The sequence below is a fragment of the Anomaloglossus baeobatrachus genome, chromosome 3 (assembly GCF_048569485.1).
Source record: "Anomaloglossus baeobatrachus isolate aAnoBae1 chromosome 3, aAnoBae1.hap1, whole genome shotgun sequence".
Taxonomy (NCBI): Eukaryota; Metazoa; Chordata; class Amphibia; order Anura; family Aromobatidae; genus Anomaloglossus; species Anomaloglossus baeobatrachus.
The window spans coordinates 580563680-580577438 of record NC_134355.1 but is presented as its reverse complement, the minus strand read 5'-3'; the positions used below and the strand labels follow the sequence as shown (position 1 = coordinate 580577438).

Genomic DNA, 13759 nt, shown 5'->3' with positions numbered 1-13759 from the left:
ATTATGGTTGAGAATGATACAGTGTGGGGAACTGACTGTCCTTATATAATACTATTTGGGTGTTCCTATATGGAATAAATCTACTTATTATTCATGGAGCATTTCCCCACGATAATGTTCGCTACGGGAGCGAGCACCAAATGTCGCACGAACGACAGGGGCGGGTGCTATCGCGCTCGACATCGCTAGCAATCACTAGCGATGTCGCAGCATGTAAAGCACCCTTTAGAAGAGTGCCTCCCCTGCTTGGGATGAAAATAAAAAAAAGTTAACCTTTTCCTTACTTCCTACAGTTAAATAAATAAATAAATAAACCTCTGGTGTCCTGTAACTCGGGGACGAGCTACATTTAACCAAGGGGGAATGTGACGCCCTGGCCTATCAGGTCATCACAGGGTATTGTGCAATCTGCCCTTCTGCACAGTATCCACATCCTCCTTGGTTACAGGTCACTGACCTTTGGTGTTGCTAAGATCAAACTAATCAAAATCCTAGGAACACTCTGCACCACACCCACCAGACACACCAATGGGCAGCCTGAAGGGAATAGGACCGCCCATTTGGGGGTTGGTTGGGGAGGGTCAGGAGTCTCAGGAGCAGTCAGTTGAGAGGGGACTTTTGAGAGGAGAGGACACAGGTCTTGAGAGGAGTAGCTTTGGAGGAGGTTAGGAGCAGGGCTCTTTGAGACTACTAGGTGGCAGATGTTGGTCTGGGCCTGATAGGAGCTGGAACCCCGGTCGCAGGGGATCGTGACAAGGGGCATGGAACTGCCGAGGAGGGCAGCCGGCGGCCTTGTGCCATCTCCAGGCAGGGGCCAGGGCCAGGAAGTAGCTTCAAGCATCCTGGTAATTCACCCGACGAGGATAGAGTCTTCAAGATCCGTTCTCACCCGCTCCAAAATCTGGGTACTCGTGCAACGAGGGGGATAGGACTTTCCCAATCCGCAGTCCAGAAAATCCCAAGCGTGAACCCTGAGAGCAAGCTCACACAGTTAACCATACTGGTGAGCGGTACCCGACTAGTTTTACACTACAGGGGACAATCAGTAGAAAGGTACCAAGGAAAATGTCACGGGCTAACAAGCAACACCAACGGGCACGGGATCCAGGCATGCTCCCTCCCTGCTGCAGCGGTGCTCAGAATGTTGGTTTACAAGTTGTCGGTGTCAGCGTTATTGGACTGAGTGAGTATGAAGTGAACCCTACCGCCCTAACGGCATCCCTCCGCCAGCATCACTGAGCCCCAGGGCATTCTCCCCTACCCACGGAGGGCTTAAACACCCGGCTGCTATCCCATCGCCACCGGGTGCTCCCAACGGCAGCGGTGGTACTCCACCTTACCACACATTGTAGGTAGCATCACAAACTTTAAACACACAGTCCCCTGTAAATACCCCCCTTTTTATTTCGAGTGGCCACACGACCCCCGGGTCCAGAGAACCCCTTGAGCCACCGCGGATTCGAATCCGAGCAGTACCCGGCTGCTGACGCGGGGGCGGCACACTTCCGTTCTGTGCTAGTCATTGCACTGGCTGCCCATATATCACAGGATCCAATTCAAATTGCTTGTTCTCACCCACATAGCTCTCCACAGTGCGGCACCCCCCTACATCTCCACTCTCCTCTCTGTCTATCATCCCACTCATTCTCTACGCTTTGCAAAAGACTTTCGACTAACGTCCTCACTAATCCGAACCTCCCACTCCCAAATCCAAGACTTCTCTCGAGCTGCACCAATCCTCTGGAATACTCTACACCAAGAAGCTAGGACGAATCACAACTTACTCAGCTTCAGACGCTCCCTAAAAATGCATCTTTTTAGGGTGGCCTATCACACTCCCTAGCCAAATTAAATTCACATAGTCCCTCCACATCTTCTCAGAATATAACCCCACGTCAAACTCCATGGCACCCAAATGCATCTCAAGGTTCTGGCTAACTGGTCCAGGCAGCAATTATCTATCCCCCATTTCCTTGAGATGGCTGGACTGCCATTGTAAATAAGCACTTTTACCTTGTCTCCCCCCAATCCCCCCCCCCCCCCCCCCGACATCGCATTGTAGATTGTAGGCTGTCACGAGCGGGGTTGTCTTTTTTTCCTTACTCCAGTTATTGTATTTTCTGTAACTGTTATTTGTTTGTACAGTATATGAACTTCCTGAATTGTAAAGCGCTGCGGAATTTGTTGGCGCTATAGAAATAAAGATTTATTATTATTAATACATTGACTTACCAGTGACATCTCTAGTTGATGTTATTCATCTTCACTTTTTCTCTTCATCCGGCACTGACTGCGATCACTTCTTTCCACAGAAAATAACAGTCACCTATAGTTGATCACTCCCAGAGCACATTCCTCACTATCTCCCCAATTTCTACACTATGTCACTCTTGTTCCCCCATTGGAGACAGTATCCTCAAAACTAACATATTTTATCAGTTATAATGTCCCTTAATTTTCCCCTTCAGTAATTATGCCCCACGTGCCACCATAAACTAATGATGTATGTTCCTCATTCTGGCCCCATATAGTAATATTATCTCCCATCCTGGCCCCTTTTATTTAATAAAGTCCCCATCTTGCCACCTTTATTTAATAATATCTGGGGAAACAAGTGGAATGAGAAGGGGTTGTTACTTGCTTCCTGCACAAAATATCCTGCACACACTGTTCCTCTCCAAAATAGACCCACAAAGTGCCCCTTTCCATAATGTCCCGCAAACATTTGCCCTTTCTATAATATCTCCCCCATACTAAATCCCTGTATAAATTCCCCCCCCCTTCCTCATTATACTATGCTGCTTTCCACAATCCTTGATGCCTCATAATGTCCCCCATTGCCCTATAATGTCCCAATTTGCTTCATAATGTCCCCCACTGCCTTATAATGTCCCCCACTGCCTTATAATGTTCCCCACTGCCTTATAATGTACCCCACTGCCGTATAATGTCCCCCATTGCCTTATAATGTCCCCCACTGCCCTATAATGACCCCCACTGCTCTATAATGTCCCCCACTGCTCTATAATGTCCCCCACTGCTCTATAATGTTCCCCACTGCTCTATAATGTTCCCCACTGCCCTATAATGTTCCCCACTGCCCTATAATATCCCTAACTGCCTTATAATGTCCCCCCCTGTTTTATTATGTCACAATTTGCTTCATAATGTCCCCCACTGCCCTATAATGTTCCCCACTGCCCTAAAATGTTCCCCACTACCCTAAAATGTTCCCCACTGACCCATTATATACTCCATAAAGTCCCCCACTGCTTCTTAATGCCCCTTGTAAAATAACACCGCTCCTCCTCCACCACAGCCTGTCATGTAAAATTGTCCTCTTCAGCTCCTCTGGAGTGCTTACCTGTGCCTGCGTGTCGTCCTCCTCTTCATCCCTGCAGCTGCGGCCCCGCTGATGATGGATGTCGCTGCAGGCCTGCGGAGGTGTTCAGTCTCGGTCCTGAGAGACGCGCATACATTTGAATACCGGCGCGGTCTCCAGGTGCTGCACACCTCATTGGTGCAGGCCTGGGGGTGCAGCGTTAGGACCTTTGGTGAGTCACATGACATACATGTGATGTCACTAAAGGTCCTTATGCAACTGCAGAAACTTCAGTGATCGTACGATCACTGAAATTTATGATTGAAAGGCTGGGGGCCCCTCAGAGCGTGGGGGGTCCTGGATGAGCTGCTCAGTCTGCCCACCAATAAACGCCAGCCCTAAGAAACAGGCAGCCCTGCAGCCCTGTACAGCCGTTCCGCGCTATATAAGGCACGGGGGCCCACTGATGGCCCGTGGCCTATCGGGGGATTCCCTGCTACCCCTATGGGCTAGACCAACCCTGTACATAAGCCACCAACAGTCCGGACACTAATCTCCTCACACAATGCAGGGGGAGAAAGCATGGGGGGTGGCAGAAGAGAGCGCACAGGGGGAGAGAGAAGAGAGAAAGAGAGAGCACAACCGAGAGAAGAGAGAGCATGAGGGGGAGAACACAAAGCACAGGGGAAGGAAAAGAGAAAAAGAGGACGGGGAGGGAGAAGAGAGTGCACGGGGAGGGAGAAGAGAGAGCACAGGGAGGGAGAAGAGAGAGCACGGGGAGGGAGAAGAGAGAGCATGAGGGGGAAGGAGAAGAGATAAATAGCACGGTGGGAAGGAGAAGAGAAAAAGAGCACGGAGAGGGAGAAGGGAGAGCACGGAGAGGGAGAAGAGAGAGCACGGAGAGGGAGAAGAGAGAGCACGGAGAGAGAGAAGAGAGAGCACGGAGAGGGAGAAGAGAGCACGGGGGGAGAAGAGAGAGCATGGGGGGAGAAGAGAGAGCACGGGGGGGAGAAGAGAGAGCACGGGGGGACCAAAGAGAGCACGGGGGGACAAGAGAGAGCGCGGAGGGGACAAGAGAAAGCACGGGGGACAAGAAGGAGGACGAGGTAAAGAGAGCACAGGGGGGAGAAGAGAGAGCACAGGGGGAGAAGAGAGAGCATGAAGGGAAGAGAGAGGACGGGGAAAAGAAAGAAGACGAGGAAAAGAGAGCACAGGGAGAGAAGAGAGAGCACGGGGGGTGAAGAGAGAGCACGGGGGAGAAGAGAGAGCACGGGGGGAGAAGAGCGAGCACGGGGGGGAGAAGAGAGAGCACGGGGGGAAGAGAGCACGGGGGGAGAAGAGAGAGCACGGGGGGAGAAGAGAGAGCATGGGGGGAGAAGAGAGAGCATGGGGGAGAAGAGAGAGCACGGGGGGAAGAGAGCACGGGGGGAGAAGAGAGAGCACGGGGGGAGAAGAGAGAGCACTTGGGGGGAGAAGAGAGAGCACGGGGGGAGAAGAGAGAGCATGGGGGGGAGAAGAGAGAGCATGGGGGGAGAAGAGAGATCACAGGGGGGAGAAGAGAGAGCACGGGAGGGAGAAGAGAGAGCACGGGAGGGAGAAGAGAGAGCACGGGAGGTTGAAGAGAGAGCATGAGAGGGAGAAGAGAGAGCACGGGGGCGGGGAAGAGAGAGCATGGGGCCGGGGAAAGAGAGCACAGAGGGAAAAGACAGAGGAGAAGACAGGGACAGAAGGGCGAGGGGGATAGGGGGAGAAGACAGAGCACCAAAGAGATTGATCACATTAAATAAACTTTCTGCCCATCATTTTCCACACTGCAGAAGCATCAGAGAGCTGGCTAATGATGTTTTGCGTGGCCGCACCTGTTTCCATGTAATGCCCTGCAGCTATAACATCACTTCCCGTTTTATCAGGTAGATTATTATACTGTGTACAGTGGTGGTCAGTACGTCGGTCATCAGAGATCTGTGTACAGCATGTTTGGGTGCAGTACTGGCAGTGTGGATGGCACAGTTGTTTTTTATCTCCAGATTTACGTATTAGATGATACAGATAATGCAAAGATTTCAGCGTGGCCAACGGTGATCTGAAAATATGATGAGGATGGGATGGGTGATGGTGCGATGGGGTCAGAGATGTGAGAAATAAAGTGAGTAGAAGTATATTTTTTATGTATATTTGGACGGCCCTTTACAGTTCAGAAAAATGGCGGCCAGCGCCCAACAATTTTGCAGATTTTTTTAACTTCGTGCAGGATTCAATTCCTCTCGAATACATTGATTGATATCTTGTCACGTGTACTATTGATTTATATAAAAAAATAAAATGACGATTTCTCTTTAAGATCACAAAACTCTGTTCATGGTAGAATGGCTTATTGGAACCCGGCCCGGTATGCGGATATACACCCGGACTGTGTCATTAGTTGCATTTCGCTCTGGCACAAAACACTTGAAAAAAAAAACAATATTTTCTGCTTTTGTCTTAAACTGAAATAGTGAAAAAAGATTCAAGATTCCTCTTCTAATTGAAGTAAAACTGAAGTCCTGAAATGGTGAGTAACATAACATCTTCTTCTGCGTTACTACTTACTTATTTTTATTTGACCTGACTTAATTTCTGTACATTTTTACTTTTCTTGTCATAGGCAGATGATCAGGAAAATAATCTGGAGTTGGTAAGAACTAATTTTGTCACTAAAATTGTATAATTCACTAAACAACAATTTTCTAAGTTTCTACAAAATAAAGGCCTCTTCACTTGTAAGGTTTTGGGTTTCACATTTTATTAAGGACATTCAGAAGTTAGAGTCAGATCAAAGGTGGCAACAAGACTACTACAAGAAATGGAGGCCTCACATATGATGAGAGGTTGGAAAAGTTAGATATGTTTAGCATAGAAAAAAGACGTCTCAGAGGAGATCTCATTTATATGTATAAATACATGTGTGGTCAATATAAAGGACTGGCACATGACTTATTTCTTCCAAAGACAGTACTAAGGACCAGGGGGCACTCACTGCGAGTGGAAGAAAAGCGATTCCGGCAGCTAAATAGAAAAAGGGTTCTTTACAGTTAGAGCAGTCAGACTGTGGAATGCCCTACCACAAGAGGTAGTGATGGCAGATACTATAACAGCTTTTAAAAAAGGGCTGGATGATTTCCTCAGTACACACAACATTGTTGGTTATAAATGATTTAGGGACAAAATGTATAATTGGTGGAGGAAGGTTGAACTAGATGGACCTAGGTCTTTTTTCAACCTACGTAACTTTGTAACTATACACATGTCATTCCACAGCGCAGACTGGAGCTGCGGGGGAACAAAGTTAGGTGAGTAGCTGCTTTTCTTTTTTTTTTTTAAATCTTACTGCCTATACCCTATGGGGTCTATATGGGGGCTCTGTGGGGACATAAGAGACTCATTAGGGCGTGTCCGCTTATTCACATACCTCCACCCATGGTGGTCCCTAACTCTTATAATGGTCTCTGTTTGTTTGGCACATGGTCAGTATGCAGAGGCTGAAAGGATTGTCTGAGAGAAAGAGGATCCACTTGTCCTGACCAGAAAGGACTGTAAATCCGGGTTTGTGTTCTTTTGTAGCTGCAAGAAGGCTTATGTGTTGTTGCTGGAGAGCAGGTTTACTTGTATACGTGGGGCTTTGGTTTTGTGATCTTTTTTTGCTTCTATGGTAACGAATGTTACATCACATGAAAGCCTTATGTGTCTAATATATGTTTTCAAAATGTTGTGTTTGTTGCTTATGGCAACAGTGTTCTACGCACGCGGGAAAACAAAATGGCGGAGTCTAATGCGATATTCACAGCAACTGAGAGCAGACGAGTGATAAAATTCTTGTTTCTGCAAGGAAAGTCCACAAAGGATATGCATGGTGATATGTTTATTAAAGAAGAGCCACAGCCACACCATAATTTACCAGAAAATTATGCAACAATATAGAAAAACCATAATGGTCATAATGACTGGATGGGGACTAGGACAAGTCGTTATATATAGGATACAACAAGAGAAAATACGACCAAAGTCCAGGGTACAAAAAAGTGAAAAAACTTTATTAAATGGATAGGTGCAGAGCGGCACAAACCAAGTGTGGACATAGGCAGGTGATCACTAAATGTTAGGGATCTTACCCAACTGCTGACAGATCATTGATAATCCATACATATAATATACAATGACATATGAAACATAGTTTATGTATAATAAAGAAGTCAGCAGTCCTCCAGGAAGGACAAAAAACTCTTAAGCATCAATGTGTCAAGGTCACAATCTACACAAATTGCCTCCTGTGAGAATTATCACAGCCATACAAGATGCATATTAAATATTGGCATTTACAAAAGGTTGCACAATGTGTCACAGTCTACACAAATTGCCTCCTGTGAGGATTATAGCAACCATATAAGATGCATGTTGAAATTTGGCATTATAGAGGGTTGCACAATGTATATGGTGCAAGAATGAGAAAGGGACCCTGGCGCCTCAACGCCAAGAGAGACACAGCCAATTAAAATCAAATTGTCATTATTACCTGGAGAGATGAGTGATCAAACAGAGCCTATGTACAACCCAACTTGCTTCTAATGTTACATCACATGAAAGCCTTATGTGTCTAATATATGTTTTCAAAATGTTGTGTTTGTTGCTTATGGCAACAGTGTTCTACGCACGCGGGAAAACAAAATGGCGGAGTCTAATGCGATATTCACAGCAACAGAGCAGAGGAGTGATAAAATTCTTATTTCTGCAAGGAAAGTCCACAAAGGATATGCATGGTGATATGTTGCAGGCATTGGGGGATCAATGCCCTTCATACTCCACAGTTGTGAACTGGGTTGCCAACCTCATACTGGAGAATCGACATATTTCAGCTAAAGCAATAACAGGCATCATGGGGATTTCCCGTGAACGTGTTTGTATCATTATCCATGAACATTTGGACATGAGGAAGCTATCTGCAAAAGTGGGTCCCCAAATGTTTGTTAACAGATCATAGAAGCATGCAAGTAAAAACTTCCTGGTCCATTTGTCAGTGTTTCCGGACTGGTAAGAACTTCCTGGATCAACTGGTCACTATGGATGAGACCTGGATTTATTTGTATGACCGTGAAAAGTCAAGAGTGAAGGCACAGTGGTTCTTCTCGTCCAAAGAAGTTCAGGGTGCAAAAATCAGCTACTAAAGTGATAGCGTCTGTATTCTGGGATAAGGAAGGCTTGCTGCCAGTGGACTACCTTCAAAAGGGTTCTACTATCAATGCAAGGTATTACATTGAACTTTTTGACCAATTGAAGGCAGTTCTGAAGGCCAAAAGGCGCAGCAAGTTGTCCAAATTAATTTTGTTCTTACAAGACAATGCCTCCGCTCACACTGCACAAGTGACCACGGCAAAACTGGCAGAGAGGGGCTTCCAGCTGGTTGAACACTCACCTTATTCACCAGATCTAGCTCCCTACAACTATCATCTGCTTCCAAACCTGAAGAAACACCTAAAGGGTGGCAAATTTCACACCATTTCTGATGCCATGGCTACTACGGATGCCTGGTTTGAGGCACAACCGAAATCCTTCTTTTTGCTAGGCTTACAGAACTTGAAATACCAATGTAAGAAGTGTGTTTACATCAGTGGAGAGTATGTGGAATAAATGTAAAGTTTCCTTATCCTGTCTCGTTTTTTTCTAGGTAAAGCCAAAGACTTATCAGCAGCCCCTTGTACAATAAACTGCTATACTCTTAAGCCTGCTTTACACGTTACAAATTCTCGTGGGATCGCATTTGCAATTGCACCCGCCCCCAATTTATTGCCCGTGTCGCACAATGCTGTAAACCCCCTTCACACGTACTTACCTTCCAAGCGACCTCGCTGTGGGCGGCGAACATCCACTTCCTGAAGGGGGAGGGACGTTCGGCGTCACAGCGACGTCACACAGCGGCCGGCCAATAGAAGCGGAGGGGTGGAGATGAGTGGGACGTAAACATCCCGCCCACCTCCTTCCTTCCGCATTGCCGGCGGCCGCAGGTAAGCTGCAGTTCATCATTCCCGGGGTGTCACACGGAGCAATGTGCGCTGCCTCGGGAACAATGAACAACCGGACGTTTGATTTTTAGAAAATGAGCGACATGTCAACGATGAACGAGAAGGTGAGTATTGCTGCTCGTTCATAGGTGTCACACGCTGCAATATCACTAACGATGCCGGATGTGCGTCATTTACGACGTGACCCCGCCGACATCTCGTTAGATATATCATAGCGTGTAAAGCCCGCTTAAATTTGAAAGTGTTCCTGATTTTACCTCGAGAAGCAAGTGAGTGATTCCCCAAAGAGGGTTGTATGGGTATATACTACTGTGTAAGGGGGCTGTGTGGGAGCATCATCCTAAGCACCAGGGGGCACTCACTGTCGTTAGAAGAAAGGCGATTTTTACAGTTTACTGTAAAGTAGAGATGGTCAGATGTAGCAGAGCAGTGACAGATGTAACACCTCAGACAATCTTTGCTCTGCTACAGCTCTCCATCTCAGCTCTGCTACATCTGGATGAGACAGATGTAGCAGAGCAGAGACAAATGTAGTGTCCCTGACCAGATTTGCTCTGCTACAGCTGACTGTCTCTGTTCTGCTACATCTGAAAGAGACAGTCAGATGTAGCAGAACAGAGACAGATGTACAGTTGCTGACCGTCTCTGCTCTGCTACATTTGACCATTTCTGCTACAACTGAGTGAAAAAGTCAAATGTTGCAGAGTAATCCAGTTACTTTATGGTGGTATTGTGCTGGGTCTATACAGTGCAATTTGATTACTATGTGGCAGTATTATGCTGAGTCCATAGAATGGAGAAAGTAAAGTGGCGTCACCAGCATCACAGAGCATTCTGACCTCAGAGTATGTCACAGATTTTCATAGTTGAAGAAGAAGGGTCTTCCAGCAGCAAAGAGGAAAGTCAAAGTCTTATAGGAGGTCAGGGGCAAAGAATATTTCAGTAAACAGTAAGCTGATGTTGTGGTAGGTCACAGTTGGACCATTACACTGTGAATGATGGACTGCCTCTTGGCAGCACAGAGGATTTCAGGATACGAATAATGTGATAGGTCAAACAGCAAAATGTAATTTCCACCAGCAGCACAGAGTATTTCAGGGGTATTATCTTGTGGCTAGTTACACAGTTGAAATAGAATTCTTTATCCAGCAGCACAAAGTATTTCAGCAAATAAATGTTGAGATATTGTAGTATGTCTCAAGCTGGAAAGTGCAGGTTCCACCCGCAGCATACAGTATTTCAGGGGCATTCTCCCTCTCTCTCGCTCTCTGAGCCCCCTTCTCCCTCCTGACAGAGTCTGATGGAAAAATCATTTCCCAAGGACTTCCATTATGCTCTGTATTCTAGACCAGAGGTCTCAAACACGTGGCCCGTGGGCCGCATGTGGCCCCTGAGTCTGCTTGTTGCGGCCCGCAGACCAAGTGACGATTGCAGCTCTATGCCCGGGGCCGGCGCCGGCAGGACTTTACTACAATTGAATCATTTGCGGTGCTGCGCAGAGGAGCTGTACGCGTTATACCAATGGCTGCTGCCCGCCAATCAGATGCAATGAAGTGACGTCGGTATTTGACATCACCTCCTTGCATCTGATTAGCGGTCAGCAGCCATCTCCTCTGCGCGTGCGGCACTGCAAATGATGCAATTGTAGTAAAGTCCTGCTGGCGCCGGTTCCGGGCATAGAGCTGTGATCGTCACGGGCCGCAACAAGGAGGTACGTGGTCACGTTCCGCTGTGTCCTGAACCCAGTGGGTCCTGACCTGCAGGGCCGCAAGTCTCCTCGCTGTGTGTTTGTGTGTGTGTGTGTGGATAGGCACAATATTACAAGGATGCGCACAAAGGTACTGGGCACACTACTACAAGGATGGGCACAAAAGTACTGGGCACAATACTACAAGGATGGGTATAAAAGTACGGGGCACAATATTACAAGGATGGGCACAAAACTACTGGGCACAATACTACAAGGGTCGGCACAAAACTATTGGGCACACTACTACAAGGATGGACACAATACTACAACGATGGGCACAAAAGTCTACAAGGATGGGCACAAAGGTACTGGGCACAATACTACAACGATGGGCACAAAACTATTGGGCACAATACTACAAGGATGGGCACAAAACTACTGAGCATAGTACTACAAGGATGGACACAATACTATTGGGCACAATACTACAAGAATGGGCACAAAAGTACTAGGCACACCACTACAAGGATGGACACAATACTATTGGGCACAATACTATAAGGATGGGCACAAAAAAGTACTAGGCACACCACTGCAAGGATGGACACAAAGGTACATGGCACAATACTACAAGGATGGGCACAAAGGTACTGGGCACACTACAAGGATGGGCATAAAAGTACTGGGCGCAAGGATGGACACAATACTACAGCGCACAATACCACAAGGATGAGCACAATACTACTGGCCACAATACCACAAGGATGAGCACAATACTACTGGGCAAAATACCACAAGGATAGGCCCAATACTACAGGGCACATGGATGGGCACAATACTACTGGGCACAATACCACAAGGATGGGCAGAATACTACAGGGAAAAAGGATGGGCATAATACTACTGGGCACAATAACACAAGAATAGGCACAATACTACAGGGCACATGGAAGGGCACAATACTACTGGGCATAATACCACAAGAATGAGCACCATACTACAGGGCACATGGATGGGGGACATTACTGCAGCATGGGGACATTAGTACAAGATGTTGGCTAAGCTTACTATATGATGCTGATAATTGTAAAGCAATATTACAAGGTGATTAAATGTAAAACAAAAATCAAAATAAAGCATGAAAATTATTTTTTTGACATTTAAAAATGCTTTTTATATATTTTATATATATATATAGATATATATATATATATAGATATATATATATATATCTATATATATATATATATAGATATACATATGCTGTATATATAGCTAAACAAAAAAATGCAGGTTTGTTATAATAAACAAGCAAAACATTTTCAAAAAAGTGATCCAAAAGATGTATAGAAAAAAACATGGAATCACTAAAAATGTCACTTTGTCCTGCAAAGAATGCCGCCCCTCTCACTTTTTTTTCTATATGTGGGGCATACATCCAGCTGAGTTTGAGACCCCTGCTCTAGACGGGCACATGAGCAAATTACTTGTCTTGAGTAACGAGCACTCGAGCATTTTAGTGCTCGCCCATCACTTTTCCAATACTATGCCATTAAAATTGCAAAATTGCCTTATATGCTTATGACAATGGAAAAATAAAAATGTTATGGCTCCAAACAAGGTAGGGATTAAAAACCGGCATTATGATGGCTAAAACTAGCTGCGGTGATAATGTGATAAACTGATGAACTAGGGAAACAAATATGTATTTGATTATTGTTGTATAATTGTGAGTTTCAATAATTTTTATTGTACTTTAAAGTTAAACATATATTACATAATGAATTGCATTTATAAATTTGTTTAAATAAGTTCTGAATAAGAATACATACATTTACCATTTAGTATTTTTATGGGGTAAGGAAAGAGAGGTTGGGGAGGGTAGATTAGGGAAGAAGAACTTTATTGGGGGCAAACTTGGAAGGATCAAGGAAAAGAATGGAAGGGTAAGTGGTAAAGGGAGACTTATCCTTAATGAAAAAGATTATAAGAATAAAAAAAAGAAAGAATAAAATGAAGAAGAGATAGAAAAAGAGGGAAAGGGTTGGGTAAGTGAGACCAGAAGTTTTTTGTTGTTTTTTTTTGTATCTTTGGAGTAGAGTGTCTTTGAGAAATCTATAAATGTAATAAGATTGTCAAAGAGTAGTAGATGTCGCCCTATATAGTTTGTGATTCAATAGTCATCCAGTATCTATTGAATTGTTTAACCAAACTCCCCATCTTTTATGGTAAGAGCCGAATGAATTATTAAATATAGCATGTTTCCTTTCAAATTTGTTGTGTAGTATGAGCTTGTTGTTAATTTCCATTATGTTTGGTATATTGTCACTATTCCAATTAGCTGCAATGGCATTTTTTATTAGGAGGAGCATATGAATAATAATCGGACTATGACATGGATTAATGGATTCTATAGGTACATTGAGAGTAGAGCCATTTGAGATGTTATTTTAACCCCTTAGTGACGGAGCTAATTTTCACCTTAATGACCAGACCAAATTTTGCAATTCTGACCAGTGTCACTTCATGAGGTTATAACTCTGGAACGCTTCAACGGATCCCGGTGATTCTGAGATTGTTTTTTCGTCACATATTGGACTTCATGTTAGTACCAAATTTAGGACAATATTTTTTGCGTTTATTGAAGAAAAAAATTGAATATTGGCAAAAATTTTGAAAATTTAGCAATTTTCA

General features: G+C 45.0%; 1 protein-coding gene across 1 annotated transcript in view; it reads left to right on the top strand.

Moving 5' to 3' along the window:
• Positions 1 to 13759, top strand: part of LOC142297313 (uncharacterized) — a 145307-nt gene that overhangs the window by 37461 nt on the left and 94087 nt on the right. The window contains exons 2-3 of the mRNA XM_075341551.1: positions 5818 to 5873; positions 5967 to 5996. Of these exons, the coding sequence (XP_075197666.1) occupies positions 5871 to 5873; positions 5967 to 5996 (33 nt within the window). The 5' untranslated portion in view covers positions 5818 to 5870. The remainder of the gene's footprint in view (positions 1 to 5817; positions 5874 to 5966; positions 5997 to 13759) is intronic.